This window comes from Geotrypetes seraphini, chromosome 4 (genome assembly GCF_902459505.1).
Source record: "Geotrypetes seraphini chromosome 4, aGeoSer1.1, whole genome shotgun sequence".
NCBI classification, from domain to species: domain Eukaryota; kingdom Metazoa; phylum Chordata; class Amphibia; order Gymnophiona; family Dermophiidae; genus Geotrypetes; species Geotrypetes seraphini.
This window is the reverse complement of record NC_047087.1, coordinates 149,225,080-149,247,894: the sequence shown is the minus strand read 5'-3', so window position 1 is coordinate 149,247,894 and position 22,815 is coordinate 149,225,080. Positions and strand designations below refer to the sequence as shown.

At 44.2% G+C, this 22,815-nt stretch overlaps 1 protein-coding gene across 2 annotated transcripts in view; it reads right to left on the bottom strand.

The window, feature by feature from the left end:
• Window positions 1-5,001: 5,001 nt before the first annotated feature.
• Window positions 5,002-22,815, bottom strand: part of AMFR (autocrine motility factor receptor) — a 705,232-nt gene continuing 687,418 nt past the window's right edge. For both annotated transcript variants that reach the window (XM_033940583.1, XM_033940582.1), the window contains 2 exons: window positions 12,935-13,119; window positions 5,002-12,548 (listed from right to left, as the gene is read on the bottom strand). In XM_033940583.1, coding sequence (XP_033796474.1) covers window positions 12,389-12,548; window positions 12,935-13,119 — 345 coding nt within the window. In that variant the 3' untranslated portion in view covers window positions 5,002-12,388. The remainder of the gene's footprint in view (window positions 12,549-12,934; window positions 13,120-22,815) is intronic.

Here is a 22,815-nt window from a genome sequence, read left to right as displayed (position 1 = left end):
ACTGGAAAATAGCAAATGTCATGCCCATCTTTAAGAAGGGATCAAGGGGTGACCCGGGAAACTACAGGCCTGTGAGCTTGACCTCGGTTCCAGGAAAGATGATGGAAGCACTGATTAAAGGACACCATCTGCGATCACATAGAAAACAATGGGCAGCTGAAGGCAAGCTAGCATGGCTTCTGCAAGGGAAGGTCGTGCCTCACGAACTTGCTGTACTTCTTTGAGGGAATAAACAGCCAGATGGATAAAGGGGAATCCATTGATATCATTTACCTTGCCTTCCAAAAGCCTTCGACAAGGTACCTCACGAACGGCTGCTTAAGAAGCTGTGGAACCACAGGGTGCAAGGGGATATCCACCGATGGATCAAACACTGGCTGGCAGGCAGGAAACACAGGGTTGGAGTAAAGGGCCATTACACAGAATGGCAATGGGTCACGAGCGGAGTTCCACAGGGGTCGGTGCTGGGACCGCTCCTGTTCAATATATTTATTAACGACTTGGAAACGGGGACGAACTGTGAGGTTATTAAATTTGCGGACGATACCAAACTCTGCAGCAGGGTTAGAACCACGGAAGACTGTGAAGACCTGCAAAGGGACCTAACGAGATTGGAAGAGTGGGCAAGAAAATGGCAAATGAGTTTTAACATTGAGAAATGCAAGGTCATGCATGTAGGGAAAAAGAACCCGATGTTCAACTATAAAATGGGGGGATCATTGCTAGGGGTGAGCAACCTTGAAAGAGACCTGGGGGTGATGATGGTGGACACAACATTGAAAACATCAGCACAGTGTGCGACAGCCTCAAAGAAAGCGAACAGAATGTTGGGTATCATTAAAAAGGGTATCATGACCAAGAAGAAGGAAGTCATCTTGCCGCTGTATCGTGCAATGGTGCGCCCACATCTGGAGTACTGTGTCCAGTACTGGTCGCCTTGCCTCAAGAAGGACATGGCAGTACTTGAGGGAGTCCAGAGAAGAGCGACAAAACTGATAAAAGGTATGGAAAACTTCTCATACGCTGACAGGTTGGAAATGCTGGGGCTATTCTCCCTGGAAAAGCGGAGACTTAGAGGAGACATGATAGAAACCTTCAAAATCCTGAAGGGAATAGAGAAGGTAGACAGGGACAGATTTTTCATACTGTGGGGAACCACAAGTACAAGGGGGCACTCGGAGAAATTGAAAGGGGACAGGTTTAGAACAAATGTTAGGAAATTCGTTTTTACTCAGAGGGTGGTGGACACATGGAATGCGCTCCCGGAGGTTGTGAAAGGCCAGAGCACGCTACAGGGGTTCAAGGAGGATCTAGGTAGGTTCCTAAAGGATAAGGGGATTGAGGGGTACAGATAGAAGTAGAGGTAGATTATAGAAATAGTCAGGAACCACTTCACAGGTCATGGGCCTGATGGGCCGCCGCGGGAACGGACCGCTAGGCACGATGGACCTCTGGTCTGACCCAGTGGAGGCAACTTCTTATGTTCTTAGTTTAGCCAATTCCCTGTGGTTTGTTGTTGCTGGTTAGGCAAGCTTAAATTTGCAGGTTTTTGGGGGTGAAGAGCATAACAATTGGCTAGAAGCAATAAAAAATAGACTGAGGAGGGGCAATGCTTAGCACAAACAAGTCCACATTTGGTCTCAGAAGGGTCTTTAAAGACTTCTCTGAGTTAGAGGAAGCATCTATATGCTGGAGCTGTCAAGATGTCACCATGAAGAGTGCCTGCATATTCCCTGCTTGTCAACTGTTTCTTACTCAATTTTCTAATTACTTCTCTCTTTCCAAGCCAGATTCCCTTATAGGGTAATATCTCTGGACCTAAAAGCTAGACGAGTTTGTACTATTTTCCCACTGACTTAATGCAGACGGTTACTCTCAAAAGCTTGCCAAAAATACCTTTTTATTGGACCAGCTTCATGTATCATTTACAACTTGGTAGTTAGCTCTCATTGCCACACTCTTTCTAAAGCTGTTTCTAGTGCTCCCTCTAATGACCAGCTGGCCACAACTGAGGCATGGCATACGAATATTGATGGCCTTATAGACAGCTGGTCTAACCTTCAATTTTGCCAATTTGCGGCAAACAAATATGGACAAATGAACTAAGCTAAAAAGCAGACAGATTTTTGCCAACTACCTCAGGTGTGAAAAATGGGTTAGATCACCCATATGTTCATATACTGATTTGTTCCCCGTCTGCATTGTGCTTAAGCATGGGCAAAAATCTACTCTTTTGTGTAAAATGCATTTTAAATCACCCTCTGTAACAAAAAGTTAAAGACACAATGTTTAAAATATTTATATAACCAATCAAAACTTTATTTTTCAATGTTAAAGAAAAAGATTTTCAGAAGCTGCAATCTGAGCAAAAACTAAATCAAAATATCTAATCGTTCAATGCTTGGTAACAGCATTGAAAAGGCGCTTTTTCAATAAACAAGACAGAAACTTCAAATAAATTATTTTCAAACATTTTCTATTAGCCTATCTTCTCAATCTGAGATCTCCCTTAAAACATTATAGTAAAAATGCATGTACTGAATTGTATTAAATATTGCTAATTCTTCTGTAATACTCACCCATTTCACAGATACTGTGAATTTCCTAGCATGCCATATCTCAAACTATCCCCACTGTGCTGCAAAACTTTGTAGAACAATGGGGTCTTTTTATCAAGCCGCGCTAGCGGAGTTAGCACGTCGGACATTTCATCACGCGCTAACCCCCGCGGCCGGCTAAAAAAAACTAACACCTGCTCAATACAGGTGTTAGCGGCTAGCGCAGCAGGCGGTTTAACGCAAGGTATTACGCGCGTTAAACCCCTACCGCTGCTTGATAAAAGGACCCCAATGTTTTTTCAGTTACTGGTCAACATAACCCCTACAAATTTTAGCTGATTCAGATCACACAAATGGCATACCAAGATTCAGGACAAGGCTAAATAAAATCTCAATGAACTCCAGTATATCCTTGTCTGGCAACCTCCAGGCCATCAAGGATAGACTAGTTTGTCCCTTATATCAGTGGACTAGTAAGTCTTGCTTTCTTAAAGGAAAATCAAATTTCTAAATCTATGCATGCCAGAAGGGAAAAACAGGACTGGTCTAGCGCAACCATGATGCCCTGGAGCTATATGATGGGCAAGCATTATGATCTAAAAATGAGAGTTGCAAGAAAAGCAAGATGAAGAAAAGTAGTCTTAAGGGATGTAATCTGAAGAAAAAGAGCAGAAGATATTTAGAGGCATGAAAGAGAAAACAGGCGTAATAGAAAGCAGGAGAAACAAAGGAAACAAGCTACAAGGAACAAAGGAAACAAGATACAAATGTTTGGAAAATGTATAACCCATCCTACATTCCAAAAAGTCATATTCCCTACTGGAATGATATTTTATTGCCTGCTAAAATGGAGTTTTAATGAATATGGAAGCAGCATAAATTAGGATGCCATGGGATGAGAAGACACAGTAATGTGCTGGGAATAGCATGCAACTTGAAGCATAGCTTCAGCAAATAATAGAGTTTATTCTTTCCAAAATTTAATTACCGTATTTGCCGGCGTATAAGACGACTTTTCAGTACCTTAAAATCCTCCCCAAAGTCGGGGGTCGTCTTATACGCCGGGTACTGTTTACATGCCCTTACTTTACATGCCCTAACATCTCCTTCCTTACCTCCTTACGGTGCTTACGGTACTACCCTGTTTCCCCGATGGTAAGACACTGTCTTATTTTTTTTTGGAAGGCCAAAATATGCTCTAGGGCTTATTTTCGGGGGGATGTCTTATTTACCCATGAAGAAGAGGGAGCCCAAGTCCTCCTGGCTCTGGCGACCCCCCCCTAGTTGTTCGGGCCAGGAGGGAGCCTAAATCCTCCTGGCCAGGCGACCCCCTAACCCCACCCCGCACTACATTACGGGCAGGAGGGATCCCAGGCCCTCCTGCTCTCGACGCAAACCCCCCTCCCCCCAACGACCGCCCCCCCCCAAGAACCTCCGACCGCCCCCCCAGCCGACCCGACCCCCCTGGCCGACCCCCACGACACCCCCACCCCCCTTCCCCGTACCTTTCTGTAGTTGGCCGGACAGACGGGAGCCAAACCCGCCTGTCCGGCAGGCAGCCAACGACGGAATGAGGCCGGATTGGCCCATCCGTCCCAAAGCTCCGCCTACTGGTGGGGCCTAAGGCGCCTGGGCCAATCAGAATAGGCCCGGGAGCCTTAGGTCCCTCCTGGGGGCAGGGCCTGAGGCACATGGTCGGGTTGGGCCCATGTGCCTCAGGCCCCGCCCCCAGGAGGGACCTAAGGCTCCCAGGCCTATTCTGATTGGCCCAGGCGCCTTAGGCCCCACCAGTAGGCGGAGCTTTGGGACGGATGGGCCAATCCGGCCTCATTCCCTCGTTGGCTGCCTGCCGGACAGGCGGGTTTGGCTCCCGTCTGTCCGGCCAACTACAGAAAGGTACGGGGAAGGGGGTTGGGGGTGTCGTGGGGGTCGGCCAGGGGGGTCGGTCAGAGGTTCTTGGGGGGGGCGGTCGTTGGGGGGAGGGGGGTTTGCGTCGAGGGCAGGAGGGCCTGGGATCCCTCCTGCCCGTAATATAGTGCAGGGTGGGGTTAGGGGGTCGCCGTGGCCAGGAGGACTTGGGCTCCCTCCTGGCCCGATATTGTCGGGGAGTTGGGGAATCGGCGGGGCAAGAGGGCTTGGGCTCCTTTTTGCCCCGATCGTGTCGGGGAGTCGGGGGGGCAAGAGGGCTTGAGCTCCCTCTTGCCCCGATCGTGTCGGGGGTGCCAGGGACCACACGGAGTCACCCACCGTACCACCCGATTCGGGTAAGCGCAGGTATCGGTGGGTGGCTTATTTGCGGGGGGGTGCCTTATTTTATATTTTTTTCTAAAAAGGGGGGGCTGTCTTATTTGATGGCCCTGCCTTATCATCGGGGAAACACGGTAGTAAACCTGCCGGGACATCAGCGGGGCCATGGCGGGACATCAGTGTGACAAGGGTGCCAGCTCCTTCATCCTGTGCAGCGGGAAGCAGCGGCGCTCTGGCCCCACCCCTTTTCTCTTTACTACGTCTCTCGCACATGCGGCCGTGTGTGGAGTCTAGCCCTTAAGGAAGTTGCGGGGGCGAGCAGGAGGCGTGCCGCTGTGTAGGGCTGGCACTCCTGTCCCATTGATGTCCTGCAATTTTACAGTTTACATTAAAGGCAGTGTGTAATAAAATACATAGTGCAACTATAGTACTGATAAAGTACCGTATGGTATGGAAGAAGGGGTAGTCTTATACGGCGAGTATATAACAAACTCTATATTTTAACTGTAAAAGTTGGGGGGTCGTCTTATACGCCCAGTCGTCTTATACGCCGGCAAATACGGTAAATTACTTTGACAGCAAGCTCACATGTACACAGACTTTGTAAGTTTTGTTGTGCAACTTCAAAAGTGGACAATTTTTTTTTTTTTTAGCACAAATCTCTCTACTGCCTGAAGTCCAAGTTTTCGCACAAGGGCTGGCAGCACTGTTTGATTGCCAGAGCTTGCCTCCCGCCTCCCCCCTCCCTCTTTGGCTGACCAAGGTTGGGGATGATATAAAATGTAAGATTAGGTTTACACCTTCGATAATCTTTCTGTTAGTCTCTGGAGGATTCAGTATGCTAGGTGTTCAATCCCTATCCACCATACAAGAGTTGCAGAAATTATAATACTTTTCTGAGCATATGCTCCTCCCACCTTAAAGAGAATTAGAGCCACTGTAGTTCAGTCCCAAAGCTAAGCAACATGCCTAACAAATTCATGATTAGGAAGGAGGTACTGAGGAAGTGCCCCAGCAACATAAATAATTTCTGAACTGGTTTGCTCTGCAAAACAAAAATAAGCAATAAATTGGCTCAAAGGCAACACAGAAAAACATTGAGAAACAAAGTAGAACTAACCTGCTGTGTGCAACGAGCACTCACAGAAGAGCAAACTCTCCACATGATCCATCTACTGGCTGGAAGATCCTCAAGCCTTTAAAGAAAATAACCGATTCAGAAAACAGGTGATCCAGAATAACTGAGAGATGGCGGGCTATGCTGAATTCTCCAGGGACTAACAGAAAGATTATCAAAGATATAAACCTAATCTTCCATTCTGTTAGGTCCCTTCCAGATTCAGTACGCTCAGTGATGTAGCAAAGCAATGGCAGTGTCTAGCAGCATCAGAACGAGCCGCCACATCCACCTGGTAAAACCAGGTAAAGGTATGAAGAGAGGATCAAGTAGCCACCCTGTAAATTTCATCTGGATGAATCGTGCAAAACTCCGCTCATAAAGCAGCAACACTTCTAGGGCCTTAAGGAAAACTGGCAGCTGGTTGCCGTGGGTGAAATAAGACACGGAAATGACCATACAAATCCATCTAGTTATCAAGGTCTTACATGCCGGCCAATCACTTTGAGTCAAGGCAGTGAGGACAAAGATGATCAGACAGCCGAAAATCACTAGTCCTCTCCAAATAGTGGAGCAAGACTCTCTTGATATCCAGCTTGCGCAATATCTGATCCTTTCACTCAGAACCTGTAGAATGAAACGCAGGCAAATGAACCTCCTGGTTGACATGGAAGGCGGAAACCACCTTTGGTAGAAAGGAAGGTACAATACAGAGAACAATTCCTGCGTCTGTAATTTGGAGAAAGGGTTCCCTGTATGAAAGAGCTTGAAGCTCCGAAATATACCATGTTGAGACAATGGCAACCAAAAAGACAGTCTTGATCTTCAGATCCAAAATAATAGCATCCTTTAATGCCTCAAATGGGCTTCCACAAGACCTTGTAGAACGATGTTAAGATTCCACGAAGGGCAAGGATGATGCAAGGAATGCTACAAATGAATCATCCCCCTCAAAAACCAGGTAACATCTGGATGAGCAGTAAGTAAACAAAAAGCACTGCATGCCTTGAAGCACGAAAAACCAGCCATCTGAACTTTAAGGGAGACCATCGCTAAACCCTTATTTAAACCTGCCTGGAGCTAAGGCTCCACCCGGTCCTTAGCACACCACTATTAGAAAGCCTTCCATGCCTTGGCATAAGAAACCATAGTTGAAGGTTTCTTGGACTTCAAAAGCGTCGAGATGATCACATCTGAATAACTGCACCTCATCATGGTGGAGCACTCAAAAGCCATGCCGTAATACCAAAGCGCGGTGGGTTCTCCATGGGCACCGGACCCTGACTGAGAAGGTTGCAATGAAGAGGGAGTTTGAGCTTCCTGTCCTGCTGAAGTGAATGAGATTTTAATACCACGGGCCGTGAGGCTAGCTCAGAGCAACCAGAATCTTGCGGCCAGGATCCATCGTTATCCAGTGGATAACCCAACTATCCAGAGGCCACAGAGGGAACATATACAGGAGCTTGTGAGCTGGCCAGGGCTGAGCCAAGGTGTCCAGCCTGACCTTCAAAAGTTCTCTGCTGAAGCCATCGTCCATCTGGGGCTGACCTCAGCACTATATGATCAGACGGAACGCTTTCCACGAGAGGGATCATTCTCCTGTGTCCAGAACTTGTTGACTGAGGATGTCTGCCTGTACATTGTCAACTCTGGCCACATGCACTGCTGAGAGACAGCAGATGTAACTACGCCCAGTGAAACAGCATGTGAGCTTCCTGGCCCAAGGGAATGCTTCTTGTGCCTCCTTGACGATTTAAATACACCACAGCCGTGGCGTTGTCTGAGAACACTCGCACCACTTGTCCTTCCAGAGTGGCTGGAGAGCAAGTAACAACTAGACTGAAGTTCTAGATCAGGGGTGTCAAATGTCGGTCCTCGAGGGCCAAAATCCAGTCGGGTTTTCAGGCTTTCCCCAATTAATATGAATGAGATCTATTTGCATGCACTGCTTCATTGTATGCTAATAGATCTCATGCATACTGAAAACCTGACTGGACTGTGGCCCTCGAGGACCGACATTTGACACCCCTGCTCTAGATGATTGATCGATCAACAATTCTGACAAGGAGTCTACTGCCCCTGAATGGAGCGGTCACCACAGTGAGCACCCCAGCCCGACAGACTTGCATCCATCAAGAGAGCAATCCACTCCGTGATCCAAAGAGGTTTGATGTGGTGGAAAGCCTTCCCCTGAAGCTACTGGTACAGACTACTGTGAACTGGTTCCGTCCAGAGAAGCAGCATCTGAAGGGAATGACGCTGCGGAGACCACCGAGAAAGGAGGGACTCCTGTAGAAGGCGCTTGTGTGCTCTGGCCCAGGGGACCAATTCCAAGGAGGCTGCCATGGATCCCAGCACCTGCAGATAATGCCAGCCTGTGGGGGCTGGAAGGCCCAGATCATCTTTGATCTGCTGCTGAAGTTTCTGTCTGCATGGTTCGGGAACACACACACAACCCTGCCGGGTGTTGAAGTCCCAGATATTCCAAGGTCTGTGATGACATCAATTGGCTCTTCTTGAAGTTGACAATCCAACCCAAGCCCTGAAGCAGAGATACCTCCGCATGTGCACACTCTTGTCAAGACAGAGCTCAGATCAGCCAGTCGTCTACGTAAAGATGGACCTGGACATCCTGCCTGCAGAGAAAGGCCACTACAACTACCATAACCTTGATGAAAGTGTGGGGCGCTGTTGCGAGCCTAAAGGGAAGAACTGCGAACTGGAAATGCTGTTGCAGAACATGGAAACGCAGAAACCTGCTCCAGAAATATTGGAATATGGAGGTACGCCTCCGTGAGATCCAAGGATGCTAGAAACTCCCCAGGAGAGACAGCAGCAAGCATTGTGCACATGGTTTCCATTTGGAAATTAGGAATCCGCAGGAAGTGATTGACCGACTTGAGATCCAGAATGGGCCTCCAGTTCTCTGAGCCTTTCTTTGGCACATTGAAGGATAAGGAGGATTCGTGTTCTGGAACAGGTTCTTTGGCTCGGATGTCCAAGACACGCTGCATAGTAGCGCGGATCTTTGATTCCTTCTCGGGCTGACCTGCCGGCAAGTCCAGAAACAAATCCAGAGGCAGGCAAAAGAAATCTATCTTGTGCCCCTCCCGAATGATGTCTAGCACCCATTGATCCGAGGATACGCGAGTCCACTCCTGGTAAAACTGAGAAAGTCGGCTCCTGATATGAGGAAGCCCCACCCGACTTCTGGCATCACTGGGGCTTTTAAGGAGCAGTAGCTGCTTGGGATCTGGATGCCTGAGGACATCTGGAATTGGAATTATTGTAATGGGGATGGTGTCCCTGGGAATATCTTTGGGAAGACAAGTCCGAGGGTCTCTGATGAAATTGACGGGAGGGACAAAAATTACTATGGTCCCCTTCCAAAGTCCTGCAAGATTTGTTCACAGGGAAAGACTTAGGGTGGTGATCAGCAACACTAGCCATGAGGTCAAGACCTTTGCCAAAATGAAGCTGACCCTTGAAAGGAAGTCTGCTTATAGTGGAGGCAGAGTCCCCAGAACTAATGACGGATCCAAAGAGTCCGTTGCGCAGACACTGCATAAGCTAAGCCCTTACTAAAAACTCAAATGAGATCATAAAAGGTGTCCGCCACCTAATCTATACCATTACTAAGTGGGGACAGGCATTCATGTCTGCAGAGGGCAAACTGCAATCTGATGTGATAGACACGCACCGCAAATCAGGCAGCAGTCACAATGATACCTAAAGAAGCCACTTAAAAAAGCTTTTTCAATATAATATCTACTCTGTGACCCTGGGAGTCCTTTAGCACTACTTTCCCATTGCTATGGAGGGCCATGCAATGGGTAACATACGCCACAGCAGAATCTACCTTAGGTCGCTCAAAAAACTGCTGAAAATCAGGAGCCAGGGGATAAAGCTTAGTCATAGCTTTAGAGAGCTGGAAAGAGTTTCTGGGGTATCCCATTGTTCTGTAAGCAGACCAAGAAGCTGAGGATGGGATGGAAAAAAGGACAGCACATTAGAGCAGTCCATGACCTAACACTGAGACATGGCAGGTGGCGATTCCAATTTGAGCTCTTTCAGAACCTCAGCAATAAAATGGTGGACCAACCCAGGTTTAAAGTCTGCGGACGGAGGGATCCTCACCCAATTCTTTACTCTTGGGGCAACCATGTTGACTAGTCCCAGCAAGGGTATCAGCTGGATCCAAAATAGAAGCAGTGTCCGGAAAATAAGAGGTGTAGTATCGGTATGGCAACCAATGCAATCAAGTTCTGCCATATCCGGAGAAGAAGTCCCCTGAATAGGGAGCCTTGTTACTGGCGCAACTGGCTAAAAATTATGTACCTGAAGGTTGTGCCAAATGACCTGGGTCCAAAGAATACACTTTCCAGAGGAGCCGAATAGAATCTGGTGAAAATTCACACCCCTTGTCCATTGGAAGGTCTTGCTGAGGCACCCACATGGCGCCAAAAGAGTCTCTAGACTCATAACAATGTTTGGCGCCAGAATCCACAATGGCCTCTGGGTGGGATCCCCAGCCCTGGAGGACCCTAAGGAGGAAAAGCCCAAAGCTCTTGCCCCATCCCCAATGTGCTATGGCACATGGTACATGGTCACTGATCCAGCGCCAATTCAGCACAATCAATGCACACGTTTGCAGATTATGGACTAGGGAGTCCATCCCAAATGAGTTTTAAGCAAATCGAGGAGCTTTGAGGCAAAAATAAAAAACTTTGAAAAAAAAATGATAGATAAAAATCCAAGATGGCCGCCACCAGCAAATTCGCGCCAAAAACAGAATATACAAAATCTGAAAATAAAAAATAGCAATTTGGGGTCTGGGAAGTGGGAGACCTGAACCCTACCCTCAGAAGCTGAGAGAGTTTCACTGACTACCCCATAAGTTCCCATAGGAAATAATGGAGGTGTACTCACAGTGTCTGAAGTGCCTGCCTGTCAGCTCTGTATACTGCAGCTGAATGGAGGAAAAATATTTTCTGTTTCAGAACAACTCCAAAATGATTAGATGAAGATCTTTGGACTGCAATTTGGATGGACACTGACTGTAACTTCCACCCCACAGATCCTCTCCATGTGACCGGGGGCGGGAAATGCAGCCTGTGCCCTGTGCCCTGAAACCCGGAGGATGCTTTACTTGGGATGCTTACAGCCTGCGTTTAAATCCCTGAGAAGGTCAGAGGGCAAGCGAGCTCCCAGGGGAATGGAAGGGTGGCACACAGCAGGTTGACTCTACAGAAGTTTCTCAGCGAAACAGCAGTCTGGCTCCATGGGACTGTCTTTTCCTCCGATATAGGACCTCTGCAAAGGGGTCTCAAGGCACTTAAGCCACTGAAAATAATGAACTTTAAGCAAGAAAGAAAAGAAAAATATGCAGAGCAAATCCAAAAGACTTATGCTTGGATTGCTTGCTTGCAGAAATTGAAACTACAAGGGGCTCTTACGCTCTCTCTAAGGTGGGGGGAGCATGTGCCAATAAAAGTGTTACGATTTCTGCAACTCCCGGATTACGGGAAGAGATTGAACATCTAATGCACTGAATCTAGAAGGGACGTAACAAAAGTAGCATTCATTGCCCCTGGGGGGAGGGGGGAGACAGTCATTGCACAACAGTGACACCTACTGGTCAATTTACACATGTGCCAGATTCCAAAGAGAAACGAGATTTAAGCTTTTCAGTAGAAAATCTGCCAGGGCAATTCCTGCACTGAACAGAAGGGTGAACAAAATAGAGAAAAAGTTTCAGACAGGTGTAAATAAGGAAACCAAAATGAAGCAGGAGAGCCAAAACAAAAGATGTATGGCACATATTCCCAAACTATCTCATCTCTTAATGGTTTTCTCGCCCTTTGCTTCTATGCCTGGACAGACCATTCTATAAAGCCTTACTACTTCAGGACTAAACTCACATTCTAACTCTATAACAAACACTCCAAACACTTTTCTTACTAGAGATCAAATATGCTAAAGATAGAATCTGAAAAGGGGGAAATATAAGCTTCTATAACAGACTATGGACAAATTTCAAATTTTTTAAATTAAATAGTAGCTTAAGTAGCAGTGGCACTTGCCTATCTTGTGCAAGGATACCAGCAAATCTTTAATCATTTTTCTAATACTCCTTTGAACTTATCTAATGAATGCCAGCATCTTTAGTGACCTAAGACTTCAGGATACAACCTGCTTTCCATTGCCTGAGGAGTCCAAATTTATACTGAAAAGTTGAAGACATGCATTAAAAACAGCATTTTTGGTAAACATCTCAAAAATAATACAAAAAAGATTAAATTTGCCTGCTGTATAAACATTATCAGCGTAGTATCGGTAGAGCCCATGCTTTAGAGAGTGAAAATTGAATCATTTGGCTCTGTAGAACAGCTCTGAAATCACTCTTGCTGGTGGAAATATTTCTGTCCGGAATATTTCAGGCTAGTAATGGAACAGGAAAGGTGATCTAAGACTGCCAGGAGCTCTGCTGCATCTGAAGCCTACGTTCTGCAGCAGTTGCCAGCATGTGGCGACGTGTCATCACCAAATCTGTAGGAGTGTTTTCAAAAGAGTTGTTCTCAGGGAAAGAGGAATTTTCTTCATCTGAAATTTTATATAAATAGCGCCTGGAACAACAAAGAAAAGATCTTATAAGAGGGAAAAAAAAGGTTATGCCTTAAAAAGCACACATCAGCTAAAATACACACCCAACTTCTCATGTTCCCCTCCTCATGTCCCCTGTGTGCAAAAAGTCCTGGACAAGTTAAACAGCTCAACGTTTTGTCTTTCAATTTGTCTAGTACACACTAGTCAAATTGTCTTTTTGATAGTTTAATGGAGAAAAGAAACTGCCCAACTTGATTTTCATCAACTCTTTTTACTGGGCAGAAATTGAGCATATGAAAAACAAAAAGTTGAGCTAAGAAAGTAACAGTTGAAGCTCAAATGTGGGCAAGAATACAGTACTTTCAAACTCTGTACATCCTGTGCAGCCTCAGGTAAAGCTCTTTACCTTCGAGCTTGATGCAGCAGGTCCTCCTTGCGCTGAACTAACATGCGTTGCCTTTCTTCTGAAGACTTAGAGAAGCGGCTTCCTCGCACTTCAAAGTAATCCTTTTCACAAAGTTGCACCTCCACTTCATTTTTCTCCTCTCCTTCCACACCAGAACTGAGCTCAACAGGAACTTGATCAGACTGCTATTTGAAAAGCAAAAGATTTTTTTCTTTTTAATTTAGGCATTTATGTAATGTAAGCACAAATGAAACAAATGTACATAGTGAAAGAAAATCTGCTACAGGTATATTGATTCCAGATTTCTAATAAGGATGGCCAAAAAAAAAGTAGCTTCCTTACTTTCTAAGATATTGATGGCAATACTTCTACTTTTGGACTCTAATACCTGATATTTATAGTCCTCCCAAAGTCAGTGGCATAGTAAAAAGGGAGGGGAGAAACACCTCCGGGCACCATCTTAGTGGGGGCGTCAACTCTCCTAATCTCTGCTCCTTCAGTCCTTCTCAACCTAACCCCCCCAACAATCCCTCTAACTCTTCACCAGTGCAAGCAGCAGAGGGAGAGCTGAGGCTAGTGCAGGCCAGCAGGTTGGAGATTTTGCTCATGCAAGCCTTCGCATCTTCTTATCTTAACTTCCAGGTGCTGTTCTGCAAGGATCTGATCTGGAAAATTGCTAAGTACCTTTGATTTTATTCTTATCATCTCAACTGACTGAAAATAGATTTCTGCTACCTAAAATAGTTTTTCTCTTAATTTGAGCATTAACTTTAATATTTTAATTATTAGGATTTAAAACTGCTGTGTTCTCTGGGCTTGAGCACAAACTTGATTTATTTATTTAATTTGGAGATTTAAAAACTGTTGACTGTGTTTCTCTAGACCTGAGCACAGACTTTATTATTATTTATTTAATTATTGGGATTTAATCTTAAGAACTGTTTGTCTATAGCAGGGGTGCTCAACTTTGGCCTTCACCAGGCCAAGTTTTCAGGATTTCCCAAATGAATATGCATAAGATCAATATTCAGTGCAGGCAACATCTCATGCAAATTCAATGGGAAAATCCTGAAAACCCAACTGGATTCGGCCCTCGAATGCTGGAATTATGCACCCCTGGTCTATAGTGTGGTGTAACTTTTCTGCCTTTTAACCTAGCCCTTCCCCCCTCACACACCCCCTTAAAAAAAACCCAAAACAAACAAAAGCCTTCTCTCCATTTCTTTTTCTACTTAGCTCTGTCATTAGAGGGGATAAACTCTTCTGACTAACTCTTGTCTTTCATACTGCAAATAAGGTTTATTTTATTTTACACAGTCAGACCAGAAAGCAGCTTTAAGATTTAATCTGTAGATGGAGATTAAGCACAGAAGCTGCTAGCTAGATTTATTGAGAATATTTAGAATTTTTAAAAAAGGGGAAAAAAAGGTTGATTCCAGCAGAATTTGTATCATAGTGTCTCAATTGCTAAGCCCTCCTATAGATAGGGATCTTGGTGACTCATTGAGACTTTAGTCCCTCCCATCCTCCCGCAGGGTCTGCAACTCATATATAGACAGCCCAATAATTAAGAAATCTCAGTCAATCCCAATTCCAAACAACCAAGATGAATTTTATTCAGGGCAATCATTTTGGTGCTTTAGTTCCCAGGCACCCCATCTGTCTTTAACTTTCAAGTATCAAAGAGGAACTCTGTAAACTTAAACAGGAATTGGAGGCAATTAAAGCACCTACAAACATCCCACACAAATATACCAATTTATCACCACTCCCCCAAAGAATAAAACAACCCAGATATAAATAGATCGAAGTAGGCTCAGGTAGACTGCAGCATGTGACACAAACATCCACCTTCACAACTGTTGCCCCTAAATAATCCCTTTGCTCCATTAGAGCATTGTGATGCTCAAGATAAAAGAACTGAGGATCTAGAACCAGTGAAAATAATTTGTGAAGTAAAACACCCTCCAAAGCACATATAAAAAAGTTCAAACCAGCAAAGTACTGCTGCTAGGAGATTCCATCATCAGAGGGATTAACCTTGGAACACAGGACAAGGAACTCAAAATAGTGAAATGCCTTCCAGGATCTTCAGCTACCAGAAATACCAGACAAATACTGACTGTAATTAGGAAAGCAGCAAAGAATTTGAACCATGATATTATTATCCACCTTGGAACAAATGTCCTAGCCAACAATAACCAACTTACAGAAAGCTTTTTGGGAGCTGAGGTAGGGGATAAAACCTTTTGTAAAGACTGTAGCTTTTTCAGAAGTACTGTCTACTTATGGAGAGGGAGAGGAAAGAGTACAAAATACTGAGAACCTTAATAGGTGGCTCAAAGCCTGGTGTCATCAAGAAAGCTTTAGGAGTCATTCCATGTCAAGTGGACAAATACTGAAAACCGCCCACGCTTGACCCCCTTGAAATCCAATCAAATTTTATAGGGGTGTTGTCTAGGATCTCAAATGAAACTCTGCAAATTTTTGGGGATCTTTCTCAATTTGGTCAGGAAGTAGGGGTGGTTGAACAAAAGCAATTGATCCACTCTCATGCCTCGTGTGACCTAAAATGCCAACTTTGCTTAAGCACTGCGGCAGAAGGAAAGTACCTAGGAGTCTGAAATTTTGCAGTTTGGTACAACACCTTGGGGCAAGTTTCTGTGCCAAGTTTGAAATCTTTTGCAAACGTGCTTCCATTTCTACAGGTCAGCAAAATAGGCAAAAAAATTCACCAACTAAAAATTTTGGCAAAGTTTGGCTCCATACTGCTGCTGGTAGATAAGTCAGCTGAGGGTACAACTTTACCAACAGACATGTACCATGAGGTACTTCCAAGATTTGCAATATGAGCTTTTACAGTCAAGTGAAGCTGAAGATATGACCATCCCAAAAATTTGGCTATGTATTTATGCAAATTTTCACTGTTTTTCATATTCAAATATCTCAAATGTGTAGGGTTTTTTTTAAAATATCATTTGAAAGAGCATGTTTTTTGCTACAGAAGCTATCCTGTTTCCTTGGACCCGACCTTTCTTTGGTGAGAATTAAAGCTTCAAAGATAAGCATTACTTGCTTGTATAAACACCTTCTAAGATAAACCTTCTTTTATTTATTCTAACTTCTTTTCACCTACCTCTAATACTAATGGAAAATACAGCTCTTCTAATTCCAACTCTTTGGGGCAATAGACCATTAAAAGAGGGTAAGTCTCAATTACACTATCCTCCAGCATACACTGAAATCTCTTTGATCTCTTTACACTTTAATCAAACAACAAACACTGCAATAAGTTTAATTAATATAAGATCTATTAAAACCAAATCCCATATAATTAATGATCTAATATTACAATATAACTTAGACATACTTTGTTTAACAGAGACTTGGCTCTCCACAGGAGAAGAGGCATATCTTTCTTTCGCATGCCCTTCAGAATACTCTTACATTTATAATCATAGAAAATGAAAAAAGGGTGGTGGATTAGCCATCATCTTTAAACATTCTTTATTAGTTAAAGTTGATCAATCTCCAGCTGGAGCATCTATCGAATTTCTACAGTTCAAAATAAATACTTCTCCACCAACGGACTTTCTGCTTTTATATAATTCTCCTCCAATGAGACGTAATACCTTCGACTCCTTACAGGCATTATTATTTGATTTCATTTCTTTATCAAATAATGTTATATTACTTGGTGACTTTAACATCCATTTAGAAGACATATCTAATCCTTTTACAGAAGAATTTTTAGAATTAATTTCTAATTTAAATCTTATTTCTCTGATCAATGTACCAACTCACTCTGCTGGCCATACCTTAGATACAATCTTCACCTCTACATCCCTGAACAAGGCCGTTTCTAACTTTAATATAACTTCTGTCCCATGGTCAGACCATTCATTAATCACCTTGAATTTTCTCTTCAAAACTGTTAGGAATAACTACTACTCTAAATTAATCACCTTTCGTGATTACAATAAAATTGAACTTTTGTCAATTATCGCTTCATTCAACCTAAAAATCGAAAACTTCTGTCTCTTACCAATTAATGAACAAATTAAAGCCTGGTCCACTGCCACGGAGGATTTAATGGGAAAATTAGACCCATTATGTACAAAATTTATTAACCATAAGAAAAGAAAGAACCCTTGGTATACAGAAGAACTCAACCTAATTAAAAAACAACTCAGGGCATTAGAACGGAAATGGAGAAGAAACAAATCACAAGAGAATTTGAAAAAATACAAAGAACAATTATCGTATTATAAAACCAAAATAAATTTAGCAAAAACATCCTTCTATTCTAAAAAGATTGAAAACGCTAAAAACTCTTCTGCCCTTTTCGCTATTTAAAAAAATCTTACAATTCCAAAAAGAATAGAAAACTCAGATTTAGCAGATAAACCAAAAGCACAAACCCTAGCAAATTACTTTGTAAATAAAATTGATAAAATTAGAGATAGCATTAATTCGAAAAGTAACTATAAATGTACCAATTAGAGAATGACACGGGGAAAAAATCTGTCCACGTCACCGCCCTGTTCCCGGCCCACCATCCTCTGCACCGCCCCATCACCGCCGTTACCTTCACCGCCATCTCTTTCACCACCCCGTCACCGCCACTGCCATCCCATTCACCGTCCCGTCACCGTCCCCGCAGCACCATATAAGCCTTAGTTCTGTATTATTTAGCTTATTCCTTTCTTATAAATCAAAGTTCCTGCTGCTGAACTAGAGAAAGAGATGTTCAGCTGGCAGGGCTTTGTTTATAAATTTTTATCAATACAACTAATATACTACTATATCCTAAAGCAAAAAATAAATAAATAAATATAATTTTTTTTTTCTACCTTTGTTGTCTGGTTTCTGCTTTCCACATCTTCTCATTCAATTCCTTCCATCTACTGTGTGTCTTCTCTCTGTGTCTTTCATTTGCTGTTACTGTGCCTCTCCCTTCACCCCCTCCCAATTGGTCTAGCACCCATCTTCTTCCCTCCGCTCCCCCATAGTCTGGCATCTGTCTTCTTCCCTTCCAGCATCTTCTCCCCACTCTGTCTTCCAAATTTCCCTTCAGGGTCTGTTCCTCTCCACCCTCCTTCAATGTCTGTTCTATTCCTTTCCACCACCACCCTTCCCTCCCTCCTTTACCATCTGTTCCTTTCTACCACCCTTCAGCTCCTCTCGCGTGGCCTCTACCTTCCTCCCTCTTATTTTCGTGGCACGTTACAATGTAATTTGTGCAAGCCACTGGAGCCTGCGAGCTCGGTCCCTGTCCCATCCCCACAAACCATCTTGCTTCTGTGCTCCTATTTTCCCCATTTCTAATATCTCCCCTATGTATTTGCCATTGCCCCCCCCCTTGTGTCCATATACCATCCCCATGGCATGTCCCCTTTATGTCTCTGTCCCTATGCCCCATGCACATAATATCTCCTCTTTCTGTTACCTTCCTGTGTCCAGATTTCCCCTATCTTCCTCTTCCATACCAGTGTGTCTCTTCTTTTCAATCCCATCTAGCTTCTTTCCCTCTTTCTCCCCCCCCTTGCTTCCAGCATCTGGCTCACCTGCCTGTCCTCCCCTTTCTTTCCTGCTGTGGGTTTTTCTTTCCGTCTTCATCCCCTTGGCCCAGAATCCTTTTCCCTTTCACTCCCATTTTGAATAACTCTAAGCCAGGGATCTCAAAGTCCCTCCTTGAGGGCTGCAATCCAGTCGGGTTTTCAGGAGTTCCTCAATGAATATGCATTGAAGCAGTGCATGCACATAGGTTTCATGCATATTCATTGGGGATATCCTGAAAACCCGACTGGATTGCGGCCCTCAAGGAGGGACTTTGAGACCCCTGCTCTAAGCTGTCTTAATGCCCCAAATTTTTTAGCAACTACGGATGAGTAGTTCTGCAGTAATTGCAGCTGCACTGTGTCCAAAAAATCAGAATAATAATAAAAGTGCCAGCACACACCTACACATGAACTAGAATGCTGTTCTGTGTGTAAATATTAGCCTCACAAAATTTTTTTCACACATAAAATTTTTGTGAAGCTAATTTTTATGCTAGGAGCCTAAGGGCAAAAATGGGAGAGCTGGAAGTCATAACCAGCAAGAAGGACCTGGACATAATTGGAGTCACGGAAACATGGTGGACTGATGACAATAAATGGGATGTGGCCATACCAGGGTACAAGCTCTACAGGAGGGACAGGACACATAAAAAAGGTGGAGGAATAGCGCTATATATAAAAGACTCCATACCCTCAACTAGGATGGAAACAACAGTAAGGGCGGATGGCTTGGAATCACTATGGGTTAAGCTACCAGGAGGAACTGGAGCAGACATAAAGTTGGGGCTATACTATCGCCCACCTGGATAATCAGAAGAAATTGACCAGGACCTGGAGGCTGAACTGAGGCAGGTATGCAAGAGTGGAAGTATGGTGGTGATGGGGGACTTCAACTACCCTGGGATAGACTGGAGTATCGGGCACTCAAACTGTGCGAAGGAGACCAAATTCCTGGAGGCCACGAGGGACTGTTTCATGGAACAGCTGGTCACGGAACCAACACGGGGAGATGCCACTCTAGACCTAATCTTCAACGGACTAGGGGGAACCGCAAAAGAAGTGGCGGTACTAGCCCCGCTAGGAAACAGCGATCACAACACGATCCATTACAGGCTAGAAATTGGATCATCAAAGGTGAAAAGAACCACAACGACGACACTCAACTTCAAAAAAGGAAATTACGATGCCATGAGGAAAATGGTGGGAAAGAAACTCAATGGCAACGCAAGGAAGATGGAGTCCGTAGAAAAAGCCTGGACCCTACTCAAGGACATGGTGCACAAAGCACAGAACCTGTGCGTCCCCAAGTTCAGGAAAGGGTGAAAAAAAAATAGAACAAAAAATCTAGTGTGGATGACAAACGCAGTGAAAAAGGTGATAAGTGACAAGAAAGCATCGTTCAAAAAATGGAAAAAGGACCAAACAAATGACAACCATAAGGAGCACAAAGAACACCAGAGGGAGTGTCACCGAGTGGTTAGGAAAGCAAAAAGAGAATACGAAGAGAGACTGGCGGGGGAAGCAACAAACTTCAAATCATTCTTCAGGTACGTTAAGGGGAAGCAACCGGCAAGGGAGGAAGTGGGACCTTGGATGATGGAGACAGAAAGGGAGTGGTAAAGGAGGAAAAAGAGATAGATGACAAGTTAAATGAGTTCTTCACGTCAGTCTTCACGAAGGAAGACAAAACAAATATTCTGGAACCCGAAGAGATCGTAAATGGAGATCAGGATGACAAATTGGTCCAACTAGAAGTGAGCCAAGTGGATGTCCTCAGGCAGATAGACAGGCTAAAGAGCGACAAATCGCCAGGTCCGGACGGCATTCACCCAAGGGTACTCAAGGAACTAAGGAATGAAATAGAAGAGCCACTTCGACAAATATAAACATAGTAACATAGTAGATGATGGCAGATAAAGACCCAAATGGTCCATCCAGTCTGCCCAACCTGATTCAATTTAAATTTTTTAATTTTTTTCTTCTTAGCAATTTCTGGGCAAGAATCCAAAGCTTTACCCGGTACTGTGCTTGGGTTCCAACTGCCGAAATCTCTGTTAAGACTTACTCCAGCCCATCTATACCCTCCCAGCCATTGAAGCCCTCCCCAGCCCATCCTCCACCAAACGGCCATATACAGACACAAACCGTTCAAGTCTGCCCAGTACTGGCCTTAGTTCAATATTTAATCTTATTTTTTGATTCTAGACTCTGTGTTCATCCCACGCTTCTTTGAACTCAGTCACAGTTTTACTCTCCACCACCTCTCTCGGGAGCGCATTCCAGGCATCCACCACCCTCTCCGTAAAGTAGTATTTCCTAACATTGTTCTTGAATCTACCACCCCTCAACCTCAAATTATGTCATCTGGTTTTACCACTTTCCTTTCTCTGAAAAAGATTTTGTTCTACGTTAATACCCTTCAAGTATTTGAATGTCTGAATCATATCTCCCCGTCTCTCCTTTCCTCTAGGGTATACATATTCAGGGCTTCCAGTCTCTCCTCATACGTCTTCTGGCGCAAGCCTCCTATCATTTTCGTCGCCTTCCTCTGGACCGCCTCAAGTCTTCTTACGTCCTTCGCCAGATATGGTCTCCAAAATTGAACACAATATTCCAAGTGGGGCCTTACCAATGACCTGTACAGGGGCATCAACACCTTCTTCCTTCTACTGACTACGCCTCTCTTTATACAGCCCAGCATCCTTCTGGCAGCAGCCACTGCCTTGTCACACTGTTATTTCACCTTTAGATCTTCGGACACTATCACCCCAAGGTCCCTCTCCCCGTCCGTGCATATCAGCTTCTCTCCTCCCAACATATACGGTTCCTTCCTATTATTAATCCCCAAATGCATTACTCTGCATTTCTTAGCATTGAATTTTAGTTGCCAAACATTAGACCATTCCTCTAACTTTTGCAGATCCTCTTTCATCTTTTCCAATCCCTCTTCGGTGTCTACTCTGTTACAAATCTTGGTATCATCTGCAAAAAGGCACACTTTTCCTTCTATCCCTTCAGCAATGTCACTCACAAACATATTGAACAGGATTGGCCCCAGCACTGATCCCTGAGGGACTCCACTACTCACCTTTCCTTCCTTCGAACGACTTCCATTAACCACCACCCTTTGATGTCTGTCCGACAGCCAGCTTCTGACCCAGTTCACCATTTTGGGTCCTAACTTCAGCCCTTCAAGTTTGTTCAACAGCCTCCTATGAGGAACTGTATCAAAGGCTTTGCTGAAATCCAAGTAAATTACATCTAACATATGTCCTCGATCCAACTCTCTGGTCACCCAATCAAAAAATTCAATCAGGTTCGTTTGGCACGATTTACCTTTTGTAAAGCCATGTTGCCTCAGATCCTGTAACCGATTCAAGGAAGTACACAATCCTTTCTTTCAGCAAAACTTCCATTATTTTTCCAAAATACTGAAGTGAGGCTCACCGGCCTGTAGTTTCCTGCTTCATTCCTGTGACCACTTTTATGAATAGGGACCACATCCGCTCTCCTCCAATCCCCAGGAATCACTCCCGTCTCCACAGATTTGTTGAACAAGTCTTTAATAGGACTCGCCAGAACCTCTCTGAGCTCCCTTAGTATCCTGGGATGGATCCCGTCTGGTCCCATCGCTTTGTCAACCTTCAGTTTTTCAAGTTGCTCATAAACACCCTCCACTGTGAACGGCGCAGAATCTACTCCATTTTCCCATGTAACTTTGCTAGACAATCTCGGTCCTTCTCCAGGATTTTCTTCTGTGAACACAGAACAGAAGTATTTGTTTAGCACATTCACTTTCTCCACATCACTTTCCACATATTGGTTCCCAGCATCTTTTAGCCTAGCAATTCCTTTTTTCATCTTCCTCCTTTCACTAATATATCTGAAAAAATTTTTGTCTCCCTTTTTTACGTTTTTAGCCATTTGTTCTTCCGCCTGTGCTTTCGCCAGACGTATCTCTCTCTTGGCTTCTTTCAGTTTCACCCTGTAGTCCTTTCTGCTCTCCTCGTCTTGGTTTTTTTTAATATTTCACGAACGCCAACTCTTTCGCCTTTATTTTCACAGCCACTAGGTTGGAGAACCATATCGGCTTCCTTTTTCTCTTGTTTTTATTGATTTTCTTCATATAAAGGTCCGTAGCCATTTTTATCGCTCCTTTCAGCTTAGACCACTGTCTTTCCACTTCTCTTATTTCCTCCCATCCTAACAGCTCTTTCTTCAGTACTCTCCCATAGCATTAGTCCGTACGTTTGAAATCTAGGACTTTAAGTATTGTGCAGCCGCTCTCCACTTTAGCCGTTATATCAAACCAAACCGTTT